The following is a 21,010-nucleotide window of genomic DNA, read 5'->3' on the forward strand; positions in this document are numbered from 1 at the left end:
GGAGCAGTGGGAATTTAGTAAGAATGTAGGCGTGAGAGTCATCCCTGAGAGCTGATAATGAACACCATAACTGTGAAGCATATGATTAGAGGATAAGCTGCTAGCATGGGCACCAGAAATCCCAGTGCCCTGTGCTGCACCAGGGCTCCCACAGCTGTAACTAATAAAGTTGTGGCCCTTTCAATTCCAGCAATGTATCTCTGGTGTTTGGTGTCCATTGCCTTGGCTACCACCATCCCCTTTGCCACTGAGGCCACAAACCCTGAGCTCTTGTGCTGCATGCTACACTGCCTTCTCTTCTATGGACTAGCAGCAACAGCAGCACGGCAGATACTCCACCAGTGCTTCATGGAGACTCTGGAAGCCAGGGTACAAGTAGAATGCATATATTTTTCTGCACATGCATGTAATCTCAGAACTAATCCAACACATGCTTTAAATGCCTTTTTAGGTACCAGTAGCCAACTTTCATTCTTTCAGATTCCTAACAGTTCTAATGGGAATAAGCGGAGAAGGCACTCAATGGAGTAAGATGAGAATTCACTGTGGAAAATGAATAACTTTATTCCAGTATTGAAAAGTACTGAGTTTTGAACATACAGTTCTCACAAAAAGGAACCTGATCCAGAATGAAAAAGCCACTGCTGAAAGTTTGTCTGATGACACCTGGACAACATGACATCTGGACAGCATTCTATCTGAATTTATTTCTGCTTGTAGAAATGTATTTGGAATAGCTATTGTTTCGGGGAGCTAAATAATTAGTAACACAATGCTGAGGGAGAGGCCAAAAAGCATTTAGGGAGTTGACCAGGAGCTATGCCGGCTCTGTGAGATATGCTGATGTATGCAGGAGTTACACCCCGGTGCTGCTATGTCAGCATCGGTCACCAATGCTGCCCCACCATTACCATATGCCAAGGGGCATGGTGGTAATTAGCTGGCTCCCTAAGCTGCTCCACCTGGGAATGCTCCCCAACAGAGGTATAAAGTTACACCAGCAAAAAACATGGCACGCACATAAATGCCCATGCCTTGGGAAAGGCCAATGCCCCCAAACAGGTGTGGCCCCACCCAAAAGCCCCAGCAGAGCACAGGATGCCAACTACACCACAACCAATCAACCCCCTTCCCAACACTCAATCACTACGCCCAAGCACTACCTGCCTCAGAACTCTCTGCTGTTCAGACTTAGAGTGTGCAGCCTTGCACTTTGATGGCAGGGGAGGCACAGAGTGGGCACTTAGCATTACTAGGGCAGCACGTAGAACAAACCCCCAAGAGGGAGACTGAAGTCCATTCTGTATGGCTGACGTGTCTCATTTCAGAAATCTAACAGGAGACACAAGCAAAAGGGGCAATCATGCACTGGTGAGCAGGGCAGGAATCCACTCAAGCACTGGGTTGTTAGCATACTCTTTTACCAGGGTGCCCTCTCTCACGTAGGGGTCAGGGCACAACTGAGGTTTGGGGTTGGGACAGCTGGCCACTATACTCTGTGGCTCAGCTGGCCAAGTTACCCTGGGACCCACTGCATTGCAGGATATGGGCCACATGAAGCAGCAGCAAGCAGTAGTAGAGCACTTCTTTATGGACTTGACAAGTGTCATTAGGATGAGCCTCAGGCGGATCTCCTGGCACATATCTTCTCACAGCTGGGACCATGGACCCTGCCAGGGCTATGTCCATCACTGCACATATTTGTTTTGCTTCTGTGCAGGTGCTGATTCACCAGAGAGACCTAGGAGCACGGTCATTGCCACTGCTGCCACTCTATCCAGTTACCATTTCTAGGTCCCCTCCTGGAGCATCCTGGCTGCTCTTGGGCATGCATTCATTTGTGAGGGTGGATTGTGGATTCAAGGATGGCCTCTTTCTTCGTCTTCCTATTTTTACTTGGCGGGGGGCGGGGGGGAGTCGGATCAATGATGTTTATGTGTGGGTAGCACTTCTGCTGCCAGTCAAGCCCTTGCTGGGTAAGGAGGCAATGTCTTGACCACCACAGGGGTGCCTTTCCCCTGATGGTTGGGGAGAGGTCTGTCAGGCCACATGCCTCTGTAAGAGTTGCACTATTACCAAATCTTTCCTCCCTGACTGCAGGCTTCTTGTAAGGTGTGAGTGGGAGTGGCATCAAGGGTCAGCAGCTGGATCAGCAGCTGATTTCCTGCACCTGTTTGTGCCACTCAAAGAAGCATCATTGGCTGACATCTGATTGGTGGATGTTACCAGGGCTGCTACTGAATCCAGTACACTTATTGTGCTGTCTGTGCCTTCTGAAAGGGCTTACATTCTTGTTTCCCCCTGCAGAAGGCCCTTAGGGAATAGAGTAGCCCAGCCATTTTGCATCAGCTGCTTCCGCCTCAGTGGCCCTCAAGATTGCACCAGCTGAGTTCAGTCTTGAGTACTTTTATTCTTTAGTTAGTTGTATTGGCTTCTAATGAAATTTTCATTCTTGTTTGCATATGCTATTAAGGCAATAGCTTACTGTGCTGGGTTGACCTTTACCAACTATACTAGTCCTCCTCTGCAGCACTCAATAGGCCTTTCAGCCCCATAAAAGCTTTACTGCCTGATGGAAAGGAGTTCCAGCTATTATTTAGATCCAAAGAATTGGACTACAAGGGCATTGAAATGTCTGGGGTGTTTCAAAGCCAGTTTGTAATTTGGAACGCAAGTCTTCCATTCAAGGGTAAGAAGTGAAACATCCCATTGGAAACACCATTGGGCATCCCTAAACTAGAACCTAGGCTATCTATAGACACACACAATGGTTAGCAGAAATATAGGCCAGCAAAAAAAACAATTTAGCCTCAAGAGCCAGGCACAGGCTCTGTCTTCAGCAGCAGTGGTATTTATCAACAGTGTAGCTGAAATCAATTTAAAGGATCTGGCTACCCACCTATGTAGGCTTAAAGTTTAAATAACATCTGTGGCTCGTTTCAACAATATTTTCTCATGGGTTGCACAGCTCAAAGTTATCTTCAGAAGCAGCAAAGGAGATAATCATTTTTTAGTAACCGAGCATGGCCATAGAAAATATTCGACATTTGATTGATTGGTTAAGCAAACAGCAAAGTACATTCAAGATCCCGTGGGATTGTTATATATATGTTTGAATCATTTCATGATAGATACTTCAGACAGCAATAATAACAAAATCCCATACAAGCACATCAGACATCTAAAAATATGCATCTTATACATTTTGCCAGTGCTTCTCTGAGAACAAGTTCTTTAAACAGAACTTTACCATTTTATATATTTTTTAAAAAAATACATTGTTCTAAAATAGCCCAACACTTATGCAAACTTTCTGTATTTCTACAAAAAACAGATGCACAAAGAGCTACAAAAACTGTATTCCTGAACAGATGATGACTAGTCAAGGCTAGGCCTCTCCTGACCAGCCTCTCTCTCTCTCCATATATATATATATATAAGCAAAATACTGTTACAGGAGCAAAAAGGTTAGATTGCAGAAATGCTGCTGCAGGCTCAGATATACAATAGAAAGGCTTTTTTTTAAAATGTCCCGGGAATTAGAAATGGTCTTCTAGAGGTAAAGACTCAATCACAAAATTATGGCTGGTTGTCCCTCCATCAGTTTAGCAGTAAGTCTGTTGCCACTGTGCAGAAAGGGTGAAAAAAAAAATTGCAGTGCTCCCTTCACAAAGGTGGAGACTCTTAATACTGGATACAGGTAAGGTCCACTTGTATTTCAAAACCATGACGTCTCCTTACTTTTTTCCTGGTGCTGTATGCCTACTTTTAAGAAAAAAGAAAAAAAAATAAGTGTACACACTGACAAATGTTTAAACATTTAAACAGGAATGCCATAAGGTAACCATAGAATTAGGTGCATAAGCACAGAATTAGGCGCACAGCATGTCTGTGATAGACTAGCCTAAAGTTTCTCTAACTTCAACCAATAATATTAAATTTAAAATATATTAACATTCACTTCTAAGATGAATTACATTTGTCAACAACACAGATCTCTTGGTTTCTTGAGGTATCACCTAAGGCAGGAAGAGACACAAGATTATTGGGGGGGGGGGTTGAATATGGTTTGAGAGACCTTAGTTGTAGTATGTGCCCTCATTCTTTGCCTCTATAACACAGGTTTGGCAGATTTCTATATTGTTTCACAAAGCACCAAAGCCCATTCTTCATAGATAAAAGGAGACAAAATAAATGAACTTGTGTCTCTTCTCAATGACCTTAAAATCCCTTTAAAAGGCCTGTTGTTATCTGCATCCAAGCTAAATTCTTTCTGTTAAACTGAAAATTGTACTGAATGCCTTACACTGAAAGGGGGAAAAGATGACAACATTCTTAAAATTACTTACTGTTGAATCATTTCCTTATGCTTTGAAAGGGGCTGTTCCTAGTTAATTTATGTACATTTTATAATCTTTTAACATCGGTATAGTTATGTGAGGGTATTCAGGATCCATATCTGGTCTGCTAGCTCGTTAGCTCATGGAAAGGCCTTTCTCAGAAGCTAAGAATAATCTTCAGACAGATGCAAAACATCCTCATTAAGTACATGGTATGTTTTTTCTCAATAATTCCACATTGAATTCTGCAGGCTCTTGTGTTGAGATAAACATCTAATCATGTACTAAAAAGTTTGAATAATTTTCTCAGGATAGCTTAAGTTATCTATATAGGGGTGCTTCATATGAAGGCTCAGTCACATGCAACATCTTCATGTTGCTACCAGAGATGTACAACAAAGGCATGCAGCACACACTTCATGCGACTGGGGAACATATACACGGTAAATGTTTTTTGGTAGTCTTTCCACATGGAACTTACTCCTTTATAAAAGCAAACTGGCCAGGTTAAATATATATCCCCATAGTTCTTCTTTTCCTATAAGTTTTTTCTGAACATCTAGAGTATACCATACTGGCGGCTTCCTTTACCTACTCCTGTGTGAACATCTTTTTCCACTTGGATTTTGTCTTGGATCTAGGCCCCAGAAACTTCTACTTTGCCTCTTCCTTGCTTGTCCTGAATGGTGGCATATAAATTGAATGTTATTATTTATTACTATTATTGCCACTTCTTGTCACGGTCCATACCTCTAATCTCGTGCTTACCTATACATCTACTATCTATATTCTTCCTTTTCTTCCTACTTTTCCTTGACCTTCGATTTCCTCTCTGTCCTGGCTTCCTTTCTCATGGCTTTCTTATGAATCCAGCTCTGTAAATATATGGAATCTACTATCTCTGCCCAAGGCACACAAAACACAGCAACCTCATTAATTCACTCCTATTCTTTCTTCAGGCATTTAAAATCCTGTGGCCATATCCTTCCAAAAAGATTCTATGAAACAAAGTCTGCTTCCTAAAAAAATTAGTTAAGAACCTGTATTTCAAGAAACACATCTAGACTGATGGGAGTGTGTAGGGGTTCTTCTCTTGATTGAGAAAACTACTGGACACAATGCTATTTTTAGTATAACACCACTAAAAACATCTTGGGGTCTCTGACTTAACAGGGGGCCAATTTGTGTGGCCGTGAGGGGAGGCGCAGAGCAGGAAGGTCCCTCCATTTTGTGCTGCAGTGCAGGCCTCCTGCATTCCCCCCTCTCAGGCCAGCCACTGAGATTGCAAGGTGGCCTAGCAGGGAGGTGAGACCTGGCAGCTAGATCTGGGGAAGTTTTCACTGAGGTCTGACTGGCCTGCACTTAAGCAGGTGGCTGCACTGCCGGGCAGCAGTTTGGGCTCTGGTTTTCAAGAGGCAAGGAGCTTCTTGCCACTGCAAAAGCAGCACTATTAGTTGAATCAAGAGCAGTGATAGCATCAGTTGCAGCGGTAAAAGAGAGTGGCAGAGACAGATGGTGAGCAACTTGGGCAACAGCTTGGGCTGCAGGGTGAGCCAGCAGCTGCCTAGAGCAGCATCAGCAGCGGCAGAAGAGAGCAGTAGCAGACGGTACACTAGCTCAGAGGAGGCTGATTCCCCACTCCTCTGCCTGAAGCCAGCTGGGTGACCTTGGGTCAGTCACAGCTCTTTCAGACCTCTCTCAGTCCCACCCACCTCACAGGGTGATTGTTGTGAGGAAAATAACACACTTTGTAAACTGCTCTGAGCAGGTATCAAATTGTCCTGAAGGGCAGTATATAAACCAAATGTTATTATATATTATATTATTATGGTGTGAGTCATCAAATAGCAAACATCACACTTAGAGCAGGTCATGTACTTTGTGTGCAGATTTGTATTGGTGTGCCTATTTGCTAACACAGTTGAGCTCAACATCACCCTAGACTGCTGTGCAAGAATGTGCTGGGCCTCACTTGCTCCAACTGTGCCCAAGTTTGCTTAGCTGGAGCAGGACCCTCGATGCCCTTGGGCAAGAACAACCTTGGCACGTGGAAGGGTTTGGATCTAACACTGGCAGCCCTGATTGACCTGGAAGTTTGTTCATCCTCTTCCCTACCACACACTTCTCATCTGACCTTCAGAGATGTGCCTGGCATGAATATCCTTGATCTTGAGAAAATCCACACAGCCATGGTAAATTTGTTGAGGTGTTAGGTGGCCATCAAATTCAACATCTGGAGATCCCCTTTTGGAAATAGGTGCTCTTTTGCCTGGGTGGTGACCATCTATAGGACTGGGAACAGGACATCTGGCTTCACAGGATTAGCCACAGTCTTAGTGTTTGGTTGCAGCTGTAGGGGCTTTGGTGAAAGCTGAATGGGCCTCACCCTTCTCTTGTGGCAGAACTGGCATTGGTCCTGATCCATTTGGAGGGGAGACAATGTCTGTATCCCCCATTTTGGGAATCCCCTTAAAGGATCTTTGGGTGAGGGCTGGTTGGACACAGCTAGTTTGAGGACTGTCGGAAAGCTCTCACTCCCAGATGTTAGGGGGAACCATGCAGCAGCGTGCACCATGTGGGACCCTGTTTTCTTTCATCCCTCAATATCTGCCAGCAGGTGGGCTGGGGATAGATGCAAAGAGTTTTCTTCATTGGCTGGCAGGTGGGTCGGTCAATGCTTGGATCGTTGCCCTATGCTGCACCAAAATGATATGCTATAATTTTAGGCTGAATTCTAGTATTGGTTTAAGCAAAACATATTCCATCTAAGTCAAGGTGTACTTTGAACTTTGTTAAACTGAATGTTTGAAGCTAGAGAGTACCCGCTCTCCCATTTTTACTACAGCACAGCAAAATATGCTAATAAATATTATTTATAATCTGAATAACTTGCTCCCAGCAGCCTTGATTCTCATTTTTTTCAGAAGAATTCTCCCAGAGGATACGTCACAATGTGGATCACAAAACATGGCTGTTGGATGCAAAAACTAAGGGTTTTTTTGGATCTTGAAACACATTTAAGGGCTATACACTACATTTGTGGTTGCAAAGAAATTCAGAATTCTACCTGCAGCACAATCTGGTAGTCCTAGTATAGGGTGAGACTTCCAGTACAATCCTATGTAAGTCTACTCAAAAGTAACTTCCATTTTGTTCAACAAGCTTTAAGTGGGATTGCAGCCTTGTTCACCATGCATTTTCTTGCTGCGTCTTCATACCTTTTTACACCTTAATCTTACATATCATATCAATTTCTCAGTTATCTCCATTGATCAGCAATGTGTAATAAAAACCCAGGTGGAAAATGATTTCAGCACTCAGTGAGAATGATTCTCCAGCAACTGATGCACATCTGTTTTTAAGCTGCTGCAAAATATTTAGCAAGCATGTCAACCTGCCATAAGGCCAAACCACGACAACTAAAAATTCCATATTCCCAATACAATTCCTTTTTAAAATGAAAATTATATCTGTCTCAAATCAGAGCAGAAAAGTAGATTGGGTAGTGGGGACAGAGAAGAAAAATGTTTCCATTTGTTCATTAAAAATGGCACTATGGGTTGCTTTTCCCTGAAGGGAAATAATAATGGCATCCCTCATCTTTCCATTGCAGAAAGAGCACTTGTTGTGTGAGAGAGACAGAGAACATGAAATAGATTGCAAATGGTTTTCTATTTCTCTTCTCTCTTTCTATGCTCTCCCCTCCTAATTAATAAATGTGTAAAAATGCACTGAACCTTGTCAATATTTTACATGTATTGTCGAAGGCTTTCACGGCCGGAGAACGATGGTTGTTGGGGGTTTTCCGGGCTGTATTGCCGTGGTCTTGGCATTGTAGTTCCTGACGTGGTCTTGGCATTGTAGTTCCTGAGGTTCCTACACCTCTGAAGATGCCACCCACAGCTGCTGGCGAAACGTCAGGAACTACAATGCCAAGACCACGGCAATACAGCCCGGAAAACCCCCAACAACCAATATTTTACATATTTGAGAAAATAACTTCAGTAAATTAAGCACAATGAATTAATGAATACATGTTAAGGTCTGAAAGATACACTGAACTCAACTAGAGCTAGAGCTGAGTTCAGTACTAAATGAGTGATTTATTATCACCACCACCACCACCACCACCATCATCAAAATGTAGTCAAGGCAGCTAACAAAATAAAAACATGCATAATAAAGTATGTCTTAAAACCATTAAAACAAACAAAACACATCAAAAATAAAACAAAGTTAAAATACACATACAAAAAAAGAAAAAAAGACAAAGAATAGGGCAGGAAGGACAGCTCACTGAGAAAATGCCAGACGAAACAAAAAGTCTTAACCTGCAGATCGAAGATGGCAACAGAAGGGGACAAGTGAGTCACTCTGGAGACAGAGTTCTAGAATTTGGTGCCACGACTGAGAAGGCCTTCTCCTGGATTACCACCAGCCTAATCTCAGAAGACAGGGACACCTGAAACAGGGGCTCAGAAGATGACCCTAGTGGTCAGGTAGGTTTGTAAGGAAGAAGACAATCCTTCAGGTGCTAGTTCCACAGTCCCTTGGAAACAGATTGCGAGCCAGCATAGATGAGCCAAAACTGGAGTGATATGGTCCCTCCAACCCATTCTAAGTCACAATCCTGGCTGCAACATTCTGTACAAACTGAAGGTTCCAAACACTTTTCAAGGCAGCTCCACGAAGAGTACACTGCAGTAATTTAATATAGATGTAATGAGGGCATGCATCATAGTGGCCAGATCTTTTATGTCCAGGAAAAGTTACAGCTGGTTTACCAGTCAAAGATAGTGAGAGGCACTCCAGGACACAGCTGCCACCTGCTTATCTAGCAGTAGAACAGGGCCCCAAACCATCCCCAAACTTAAGACTTTATCCCTCCAAGGTGAGTGCACCCCCCTCCAGAACAGAAACACTTTAATTTCTGGGTCAGACCTTAATAACAACAACATTCGATTTATATACTGCCCCTTCAGGACAACTTAACGCCCACTCAGAGCGGTCTACAAAGTATGCCATTATTATCCCCACAACAAAACACCCTGAGAGGTGGGTGGGGCTAACAGAGCTCCAGAGAGCCGTGACTAGCCCAAGGTCACCCAGCAGGCTTCAAGTGGAGGAGTGGGGAATCAAACCCAGCTCTCCAGATTAGAGTCCCGCGCTCTTAACCACTACACCAAACTGGCTCTCCACTCATCAGTAGCACTACACCTTCCACTCAGCAGTAGCACTTCCATGCTGTTGGGGTTAAACTATTAATTTATTAGCCCATATCCACTCCAAAACTGCCTCCAAGCACCAGTTTAGGGTTTCTGCAGCCTCCCTGGGATCAGCTGGAAGTGCAAGATAGAGCTGGTGTCATCCGCATACCCAAGGCAAGCCAGACCAATTATCTGGATGACCTCACCCAGCAATTTGCCAGCATTTCTGCATCCAGGTTTGGAGCTACCCACACAGGTTTCATGCATCAAGCAGGCCACAAAATCCACAGGACAGTCCTTTCAACACAAGTATCCTCAATAAAGTTTTACTGTTGAGCAGGTGCACACAAGTAATCACAGTTAGAGGGCCTGGGATATTTGGTATTTTATGTACTTGGTATGTAAAAGTTTTAAATTAGACTTGCACACTAAGCCTCCCTCTTCAAAATGCAAATCCAAAACTACAATTAAGATTTCTCTTTTCTGCTTTCAGCTACACAGGAACAAGTTGCAGCAATTTTCTTAAAACAAGATTCCTGCTCTATATGCAGATAAAGTATGAGACTGTCTAGATATCTAACTTAAAAAACTGGAATTGCTATCATATTAGAGGAGCCTTTCTATCCATCATTAATAATGACAAGTTTCACAGAAAACTGAAATTTCTTCATGAATATGTCTTGCCAAAAGGCAGACCCCATGAAGGGAAAAACAATTGCTCCCAGTCCTGGCAGATGATCACTTTACAACCCAGAGCATGAAATTTAATTACTCTTGTATCATCTGTACAGCTGCAAACATTATTAATAGCTATAAAATTATCCAGACCTTTTAAGGATCCAGTTAAGTTATTTTTCTTAATTTCCTGAGGCAGCAAATAGCACTGTTTGATTCTTTCACTATGTAAAGGAGAATAAGAGGTTGAAACCTGCTGGGATACAGCAGATAATATAGAAAAGTGAGACAGAGAAGTCAGAAAAGGCTATTCTACCAAAAGAATCCCCTGAGTATTTGGGTTTTGACATTAGATTTCATTATCACTCATTCTCCTTTCAAGTTATTTTTATTGCTCTAGTTTGTTTTTAAAAACCCTCTATGCAACGAAATATTTGGTTAGAAGAAGAAGGAATTGTCCTGCTCTAAACCACTAAAAGAGAAACTCAAACAAGGACTTCAAGGAACGGCAGAAACATCTAAAGATATTTAAAATGGCATAGTTGCATACAAAGATGCTAAGACGTATTAGGCTGTCTGATGTGATGAATAAAAAGTTCTGGCTGAAGAAGATGCCAAAAGAATGAACCTCTATGACAGGGATGGAGCTGCAATAGTTTCCCATAAACTCTACTAAACCTGAGAAAAATAATAAACTTGTGTTGAAAAGAAATTGCTTTTCCAAATGTTTAAAAAAAGCACACAAAGCAGTCTGAAAACTGAAGAAGTAGCTGGAAGAAGTTTCTGGAATTCATGGCTAACAAAGCAGTTGAAAAATAGGAAGGCATTCAGTTGCAATCATAGGTGTAAACTACGGGGGTGGCTGAGGGGCTCAACCCCCCCCCCCCGATTTTGGCTGGGGAGGCTGAGCCCACCCCCCCGGGCAACTGGTGAACTACATGGGGACTGAGGGGCTCAAAACCCCTTGGATTTGGATGGAGGGACAAGCAGTGACAAACTCTCATGAGGGACTCAGTTATAATGGCAGATGAAGCATTGTTCACCCTTCCTGTTGTACCATATTACAATTTCCATTATTATTTGGGGCGTTGTTCCTGTTTTTTGCTCTTATGTATTTCTGTGTTTATTAAGAATTTATAATTTTAAAAAGGAGTTGCAGTTTATATAAACAATTTACAAAAAAATGTTACAAAAGAATTAAGAGACTCTGATGGAAGATATATGATTTTGAAAATCAGGCTCCTAGAAGGCAAGATTTACACACTAGCAACAATATATGCACCAAACAATGCAAGAGAAATTTTTTTATGAAAATGTTTTCCAATCCATTTTCGATTTTCAAGAAGATAATGATCTTCAGAGACATGAATGGGATAATGGATCTAAAAAAAAGATAAGTGAAAGAAACCAAGGTAAGTGTGGGCAAGGTAAGTGTAGGGCTAGGGCTGGGCACTTTAAAGGGCCCTGCAGCTTGCAAGCGGTAGCTCCCTCTAAACTATCAGCTGGCAGGCAGCAAGGGGGGAATCCCCCCCTGCCACCTGTCAGCTGATAGTTTAAAGGGCCCTGCCGCTTACAAGCCACAGGAATTTTTTAATTTAAACTGCCCCTTTACGACCCAAACGAATCAGTAGACCAGTTCGTGGAAGTTCATGGAAACGAGCTTCCATGAACCACTGGTTTGCGAACCATGAACCAGACTGGTTTGTGCAGGTTTTTGGATCGTAATTCAATTCATGCCCATCTCTACTCTGGACAAGAAACTACTATCAGGACAGAACATGGGGAAACAGAATGGTTTCCAATTGGTAAAGGTGTCAGACAAGGATGCATACTATTTCCCTAGCTGTTCAATCTCTATGCAGAGCATATCATAAGGAAAGCTGGATTAGATCTAGAAGAAGGTGGAGTGAAAACTGGTGGAAGGAACTTTAACAATTTGAGATATGCAGATGACACCACGTTACTGGCAGAAAATAGTGGACTTGAAATGACTACCAATGAAGGTTAAAGGAGAAAGAGCCAAAGCAGGATTACAACTGAACATCAAGAAGACAAAAGTAATGACTACTGAGGAATTACACAATTTTAAAGTTGAGAATGAGGAAACTGAAATTGTCCAAGATTTTCTATTCCTTGGCTCAATCATCAACCAAAAGGGAGACTGCAATGAAGAAATCTGAAGACTGAGACTTGGAAGAGCAGCTGTGAAGGAGCTAGAGAAGATCCTTAAAGATAAACGTCTCTCTGGTAACTAAGATCAAGATAATCTAAACTGTGGTATTCCCAATTACTATGTATGGATGTGAAAGTTGGAGAATGAAGCTGACAGGAAGAAAATGGGTTCATTTGAAATGTGATGCTGGGGGAGAGTTTTGCAGATACCATGGACAGCCAGAAAGACAAATAAGTGGGTACTAGATCAAATCAAGCCTGAATTCTCCCTAGCAGCTAAAAGGATAAAACTGAAGCAATCGTACTTTGATCACATCATGAGAAGACAAGATTCTCTGGAAAAGTCAATAATGCTAGGAAAAGCAGAAGGCAGTAGGAAAAGAGGAAGACCTAAAACAAGATGGCTTGACTCAATAAAGTTTGCAGGATCTGAGCAAGTCTGTTAATGATAGGACATTTGGGGGGTCTTTCATTCATAGGGTTGCCATAGGTCGGAAGCAACTTGATGGCACATAAAAACAACAAGACTCCACTTCTAACACTGTCCCTTTCCTCAGGTTTCAGAGGGGGAGAAACTAGAGAGTTAGAAAGATAGATAGGTCAAGGCATCTGTTTACTGTTTGCTCCTTTACTGCCCTGAACTGTCCTTTGATGTGTAGATAGCTAATCTCTGGACTTCCTCCTCAGGAATAGCTCAGTAGATAGGAGTCTCTCTCTCTACTTTCCTATCAAAATATGGAATTCCTACAATAAAGAACTCTTACTCCTTTTCTAAAACTAAGCCAAGTATAAGTTTTCTATTTTCTCTTTCACATGCACACCAGCCAGCACGCTCCAACCACCCATCATCATGTTTTTTCTGCAATCAATGCTACTCTGTTAAGGAACAGTTTCTGTTCCTTTTAATAGGGAAAAAGTGAGTCTCTATTTTATTTTACTTTTCAGTTACTTTCTCATTACATTGTATTTTGGAAATGGAACACTGGGAAAGGGTAGACCCTATGTTTCCTTGTTGAAATAGCTTTATTTTGCTTGCTTGCTTGCACTTTTGGCGGGGGCTGGGTGTGGAAGAACAGTTAGTTTTTTCATGGTAGTGTGGGGGGGGCTGCTTCAGCCACTCCTAAGCTCATCTTTCAATTTCCATTCCATTTTTAAATGGAGAGGTGGTGTTTATTGCAGAAAAGGACAATTCCTAAAATGGCAGCCTGAATGCTGTCTCTCTGAAACAATGAGAAAGCCCATCTGCATTAACAAGATTGTTGGGGGGGGGGGGGGAGATCAGATCAGAGGCCTTTTCAAAATTTCCTTTTGCCCTGTGTGCAGCCCGGAGAGAACATTGGCAAGGAACGGGCACTTAATTATGTGATTTTGTTAATAATGTGTTCTGAATGTCTTTGTTTTTAAGGTGGAATTTTTAAGCAGTGAGCTAAGAAAGCAAGGTATATACAATTCTAGGTAGTATAACTGAGTTTTCTTTGGGGTCGTGACTAGCACTGTTCTGAATTGCCTCAAAATGTGCTTGTACTCACTTATAGGATATGAGTTTGAAATGAGAAGGAGAAGATTGCTACTCTGAACTCTGTACATTGCTCAGAAATGAGTGCACAGCAACAGTTTTGTATTCTGCCCTGGTTCAGACTTCAACCACACATTTACTAAATGAAGGCATCTGCCACAATTTAGTAAATTTCAGTACTAAGTCACTCTTATGAATAAGGCAGAATCAAGACTCCTGTAAATGAACATCCATGAAAACTTTAAAAATGTTCCCCTACAGGCTTTTCTGTGTTGACTTTCTTAGTGTCAAATTTGTGACCATTAGTTTGTCCTATACACATGGTAGGTATATTTGTAGATCTTAAACTGACTATCCTAAAAGTGAATTTCAAAAACAGGACACAGTAGGAGATCGTTGAGATAGCACTATAACCACTGGCCAACTCCCACCTTTCCCTAGGTTTGGCCCAGCCCAGGGACATTATTAGGGGGGGTCTCCATGGGTGCCCAGGTCCCCCTAAATTTGTGGGGAGCCCCTCCTTATATCTCCCATGGCCCCGCCTCCATAGATGGTGGCAATGGAAGCCCCTCCCTGTGATGTCATTGGCTGCTCTCTATGATGTCACTGGGCCTCAGTTCTTTTAAGGACTAGATATAGCAATGCCTCTGGCCCAGCCCCAGCCCCCGGAAATTGGAAAGTCTACGCCCCTGGTTGCAATATATATTTTTAATAACATAACATATTGATGTGAACAAAATACAGCTTACCTGTGTCAAACCCAAAGGTTGGCACAATGTCGACTGTTCCATGAAAAGTTCCAGCCCATGCTGAGGTAGCACTGGTGACAGTTGTAGAATCTGTCCTGGCTGCATCACAATGTGGTGGAGGAATCTTGCCTGTACAAACTGAAGGCATCAGCAAAGGTCTGTACCCTGGGTCAAGGTGTGAAGTCGGCGGGTGGTGGTGGTGATGCATGTGCGCATGGGGGTGATGATGATGCATGTACACATCATGCATGTGTCCATATGTAGGACTCACCTGAGATGCCAAAGGATAATGCCAGGATTCTGACATGCTAGGTGGAGGAGGAGGAGGTGGAACAGTCTGGTGCAGGGTATGTCCTGGCCAGTTGCTAGGATCTGCAGTTGAGAAGGTGCTTGGTGCAGTAACTGGGAAATCATGATGAACTCCAGCTAAGCATGGTGGAGGTGGTGTTTGATAAGAACTGGTCCAAAACGAAGCTGGGAAACCACTCCTTTGGCTTGCTATTGCAGAGTTCTCTTTGAAAAGCAAGTAAGAGGTATACATGAGAATAAATTTTCCAAAGTAGCTTCAATAACAAAGCTGTATTTCTCACATTAAAAACTACCCATTTGTAAGAAAGAGATTTATAAAAGCAAATAATGACAAACAGGAGAAAATCACAATAGACAAAATCTAGAAGGAAAAGAACCCACATGTTAATATTTTTAAGCACTAGAGTTACTTATTCCTCTTTTTTCTCTTTTGATGAGCTTTGAAGGAGGTAAAAGAATTTTAATAAAACATAAGCTATTTAATAGTTAGTATATTTGGCAATCTGACTAACTGGCAGAACTAAGAGACTAGCTTAGCTAAATTCCAATGCCATTGTATTACAAAATCACATATTCTAATCCCATCTTTCTAAGGAGTGGTTAGTGATTGTGGTATATTGGCAAAAGTTCCATTAGTTTTCTTGCCAAAAACTTGATTTGAAGAAATGGTTGAAATAAAACATCTTGGTAGAAAGTTTGGGAAGAAATATAGGAGCCAGAGATGGAAACAAATGATAATATGACCTATACTTTGTTATTAGGAAATAGAGCCCTTCAAATACCCCAAACATAAAAACAGGGGGGAAATATCCGACCAGTCAAACAATATGTATCAAATGACCATACAAAATACTTGTCTTGTAACCCCCCAAGAATCCTTTAGAAATTAACAAGTGCTTCAATTTTTCAGTTTTGATTCCCTTACAAATATGGTGGAAACCAATACCACACATTTCTTTGTGTGCCAAAGTTAGCCTTAGCAAGGATCATGAATTCACCAAAGTAAAAAAAAGCTCTTTCACTTTAATTTCTTCCAATGGTTTTTATATCCAGTTTTCCAAGGACATCTTCATTTATAACCTACATAATTTTTGTAGCTAAAACTATACCTCCCAGCCAAAGAACTTACCTTTAGATGAAATATACTTCTAAAGCTACAAGCCTAACAACTATACTATAGGTTACAGTGCAATCCCAAGAAAAGTTACTCCAGTCTAAGCCCATTACACTGTTAATTTTACTATAAAATTAAGCATTTGGAGTTTATTTTTGCTAATATCTTACATTTATAAACATAGGATTTCAGATTGCGTCAATAATGTCACTTCATTTTAAAGCTATAGACTAATGTAGGAGGACGGTATCAGCAGAACAAACACAAGGATCATGAGGAAATCTCAACATATTTAAAGTTTGCTCTTTGGAGAGTTCTTTTCCTGAAAAAGAGAAGCTGCTCAAAAATGTTGAGTCTTTTTCAATAAAGCTTTATTTTGAATCATTTCAGATTCACATATTTATGTACACTGATAATGGGTTGTTTCATCAGTCAAATGACCTTTTGATGCTAAGTTATCAAAGGAAAAATATGTATATGTGAGCTATGCCTTCAAATAAGACAATAATTCTGTAATTCTGACAACAGTTCAGTATTGTTCACAGTTTTAGTCTCAGAAGTCATGTATCTCCTCAAAAGATATATATTTTAATTCCAGGCACAAAGTGAAATAACTGAATCCTTTCTTAAAATAAAATAAAGCATTACCTAAATTACAGAGAAGCAAGTAGACCCTAAACATTTTCTTCCCAAATCAATCAAGGCAATCAGATAGATTAGTGTGCTAGCACTACTATTTATAGATTATCTGTATATTACTCTATTTAATAGGAAACTTGCTGTTTCCTGCACAGATGAGAAAAACAGCAACACAGATCACCTACAGACAAGGCAGTGGATTATGTTACTCAGTGAACTCCCCAGGTATGCATAAAATATGACTATACATAAATTGAAAGGAAGGGAAAACCTCAAATATGGCCTAGTAAATAATAAATATGTTTCAGTAAGGATAGAATGTTTAGAGTTGCTGAGTGTCACTTAAAGGGGCCAAAGGGGGTAGAGTGGAAATCAGTCTGTTCACATGCTTTAGAGCTTAGAGAATCCCGACGAGTAGAGTGATTCTGGAGGTGGGATTTCTGAGTTATCATATCTCCCTACCACCACCCACCACCACCACCACTTCAATCCTCATGGGTCCCCAGCTTGTATTTCCAGCTGGTAATTGCAAATGTACTATTTTTAATAACCTTTAAGAGTTTTGTTGACTAAAAAATTCCTGATTGCCCTTGGCTAGTCTTCTCCTTTAATTTTTAAGATATTCAGTCTAACAAGAGTAGCAACTTCTTCAATTAATGAATTCTATATAAAGGAATATACATCAGCAGAACTGAGACACTTTGACCTTCTGAAAAAATTAGAAAGCATCAAGGTGACATTCAATTTCCTTCTTCCAAACTGATGTACTTCTGATGAACATCTAGGCATGGCAAAGTTCATTACAACCTATTTCACCTTGAAAATGAAATATCTGAGTAATTCTCTCAGGCTACAAAATAAAACAGAACTATCCCTCAGTGCAGAGCAAAGGCACTTCGTGGAAAATGTTCCTTGCTGTGCTCCAAGCAAGAAAGTTCTCCACATTTTGTACAGACAGATTGCTTGGCAAATCTAAGTAACTTCTTGTGTCTCAGTAAATTGATGTGCAGCATGGTAGTAAGCATTTATACTCAGAAGCAACACTCATTGAGTTCAATGGTTTTACTAACCAGTAAAAGTTAGTTTCTACCCTTTAGCGAAACAACAGAAATAATTCAAGACACAAAAATCAAGAAATACTTGTCTAGTCAGACATTCTTTCTAATGCGGATGAGCCCAGCACCAGCCAAAAGAGATAAGGAAAATGCTTGTCTGTTCCTTTAATATCTCTGGAAATCTTTTGCAAAATCAATACAAAGGAATGTGCAGTATCAGATGAAATTGCACCTTCATGCTTGAATGTACATACAGATGATTCAGTCTAATTCATAAGCTGTATAACCATTTTATTAAATATATGAGAACTGTTATGATTCCCCAACCAAATGATAAATATACAATCTGTTGTACGACTGTACTGTACGCTACTTAACTGTCAGGTAACTGGGATAGGGTGACTTTTGGAAAGTAACTGAGAAACTAAAAATAATTATGCTATATCTTATAGAGATTTTCAGTACAGAACAACAAAAATACTCAAGATTCTTGGACATCATCCTATATATGCCTGTATTGGAAATTAAAGAGTCCTTAATATTTTTGTTTTTCTTTACTTAAAATATCTGGTGAGGTGATATCTTGATCTTCTCATAATTATTTTTTTTTTCATTTATGTCACCACCCTAGTTTCTCTATCCTTTGACAATTTCATCCTTGAGCAGTTTGCTACCATTTTATGACAGCTAATCAAGATGCTAGATATAGCCAAACCAAGTCTTGCATATTTATTGTAGTTGATCAGCTGTTAACACCAAGAGCAATCCTTTCTGAGTAAAATACATACTCATTTATTTAGACAATTATACTCCACTTTTCTCCCCAATGGGTACTCAAAGGGGCTTACAGCATCATTCTCCTTTATTTTATCCTCACACCAACCTTCTGAGGTAGATTAAGCTGAGAGTGTGTGACGGGCCCAAGATCACCCAGAAGATAAAATGGCAGAGTGGTGATTCAAACTTAGGTCTCCCTGATCCTAGTCTAGCACTCTAACCATTATATTCATTGCAATGGAAAAATTCAATCACATACTTAGCCAAGTATTACAAGGAAATTTAAATGCTCAGTTCTGGTTAGATCATGCTGACACTTGTTTGGTTACACACATTCTACTGCTTTTCAGATGATTTGACATAGCATCTACCACTCTTTCAGTTCATCCATTAGTTTTGTCAATTCTTTCATGTAAACCAAATCACATTGATCTGGATGGCTTGACCTCTATGAAATCACAACACATATTGATTCAATATTCCACTTTTCCTGATAGATAACAATCTTTTCTACATTTCAGCTTCGTATGATCTCAGATCAACACAAAAAGCACTATACTTGAAGTGAGAAAAATAATAATTTCCAGCAGAATTTCCAAATGCATGACAGCATGGCCATGGATATTGCACACACCATACTTGTTCAGTATGCCAGACCTTTTTATTTGTATATGTCTATATCTGTGTCCTCCGAGTATGATGAATAGATCTTCTGCACATCTGTCTTTTTAAAAGTTATGTCATGTGTATACACCCTGATGCACAATTAAAATTCAGTGCATATGGCACAAATCAATTCTGTAAAGTTATAACCACTGCTTATAATCTTACCTCTCCATAGCGGGTTAAGCCCTGCCTTGCTTTTTGAAAGGACAGACTCTGAGTTGAAGCTGCTGGCTTGATTTAATGCTCTTGAAAAGTGTTCATCCACTACTGACCCAATGTCTCCCTGGAAGTAAGTGAAAAGGATGCACCGAGAGTTAAGGTACTCCATTTCAGCAGGCTGGTCTTTCTCATCTTCCTCTTGTTTGTTAGGAAGAGCTGCTTCCAGAGACTCCTGCATCTTGCTATATACAGCAAATTTAGCCTAGTATAAGGAAACAGAAGGAAAAGATAGACAATGAGAATGAACATAGACAACAAGATTATGGTAACAAGTATGTATTTATCGCATGGTAGATGAGATATATTTTATAATTTCACAGGCAACCATCCCACTTGTTCTGTATATGAAACATTTGTTTCTGGTCTTCTAAGGGCTCCCATGTAGGCATCCCAGGTTGTGTCCTCTTTACATCTTGTGTAGAGTTAAGAGAAATTTTCTTAATTTCTCTTTACCCAGTTCCTCCCTGAATTCTAAGAATTCTTTTTGTTTCCTCTTTTTAGGAATTTGGAGTCTGTTTCGAATCAATTGTTTTTTAATCAAAGAGAAATTTGAAGAAAGGAGGGGCAGGAAGGAAAGATCTGCAAAAATTTAGAATTTCTCTCCGTAGGTGCTAAGAAACAAGCAATGTCTTTCCAAGCCTTCCTGTCTTCCTACCAGAGCATCACCCAGGGTGTATAATGTAAAACAACGCCAAGGGTTGAAGTTACAAAAGGGTACCTTGATTTCTCTTCAAAGAAATGAAAGAGAAATCCTGTTCTTAAAACAGGGGAAATAAGAAGAATTAATGGCTCTCTAAAAAAGTGAATTTTGGAAAAAGAAATTCCCTACCCCATAACAATTCTAATCTTGTGGTAGCTTCTCAACTCTGGGGGCAGGGGAAAAATTCACCTAATCTAGAAGTTCTCCCCAGTGATTTTTCTAATAAGTTTAAGTTTTCTTTTACTATCCCTTTTCCTGAGTTAGCACAATGAGTGACCAGTAGATGACAAAAAGCCAAGAATAAATAAATAGCCATCATCACACTAAAAAAACTATGGATAAAGGTTAAGATATAGGGTATAGAGTAGTATACAAACTGAGTAAGAAACAGAAGCAAAGTTAGAATGCTAATGAAACAGATCTTGAGAGTGGGCACCATCATAAATTCCCTCAAGTAGCCAATGAGAGTAAATAGAGACAAAATTATGGAAACAGATATGCATTTAGTGCATGGTAAATGAGATATATTTTATAATTTCACTGGCAACCATCCCACCTGTTCTATAAATGAAACAATTATTATTGATCTTCTAGGGGCTGCCATGTAGGCAAGCTAGCTTGTGTCCTCTTTACATCTTCTGGCAGTTTCCCAATTTTGGGAGCAGGGGAGAAAATTACCTAATCCAGAAGTAACTGAAAGTCCTCCACAGTGGTTTTTCCAGTAAGTTTTCATTTACTATCCCTTTCCCGGAGTTAGCACAACAAATGAGCCCGTTTGGTGTAGTGGTTAAGAGCGTGGGACTCTAATCTGGAGAACCGGGTTTGATTCCCCTCTCCTCCACTTGAAGCCAGCTGGGTGACCTTGGCTCAGT

General features: G+C 40.7%; 1 protein-coding gene across 2 annotated transcripts in view; it reads right to left on the reverse strand.

The window, feature by feature from the left end:
* Nucleotides 1-544: 544 nt before the first annotated feature.
* VGLL3 (vestigial like family member 3) overlaps nucleotides 545-21,010 on the reverse strand; it is a 33,105-nt gene continuing 12,639 nt past the window's right edge. The window contains exons 2-4 of one of the 2 annotated variants that reach the window (XM_054973074.1): nucleotides 19,385-19,640; nucleotides 14,660-15,172; nucleotides 545-3,762 (exon numbers count right to left, since the gene is read on the reverse strand). In XM_054973074.1, coding sequence (XP_054829049.1) covers nucleotides 3,719-3,762; nucleotides 14,660-15,172; nucleotides 19,385-19,640 — 813 coding nt within the window. In that variant the 3' untranslated portion in view covers nucleotides 545-3,718. Of the gene's footprint in view, nucleotides 3,766-14,659; nucleotides 15,173-19,384; nucleotides 19,641-21,010 lie in introns of both variants that reach the window. The other variant, XM_054973073.1, reaches the window with a different exon arrangement.

Source organism: Eublepharis macularius, chromosome 3 (genome assembly GCF_028583425.1).
Source record: "Eublepharis macularius isolate TG4126 chromosome 3, MPM_Emac_v1.0, whole genome shotgun sequence".
In the NCBI taxonomy this organism is placed as follows: Eukaryota; Metazoa; Chordata; class Lepidosauria; order Squamata; family Eublepharidae; genus Eublepharis; species Eublepharis macularius.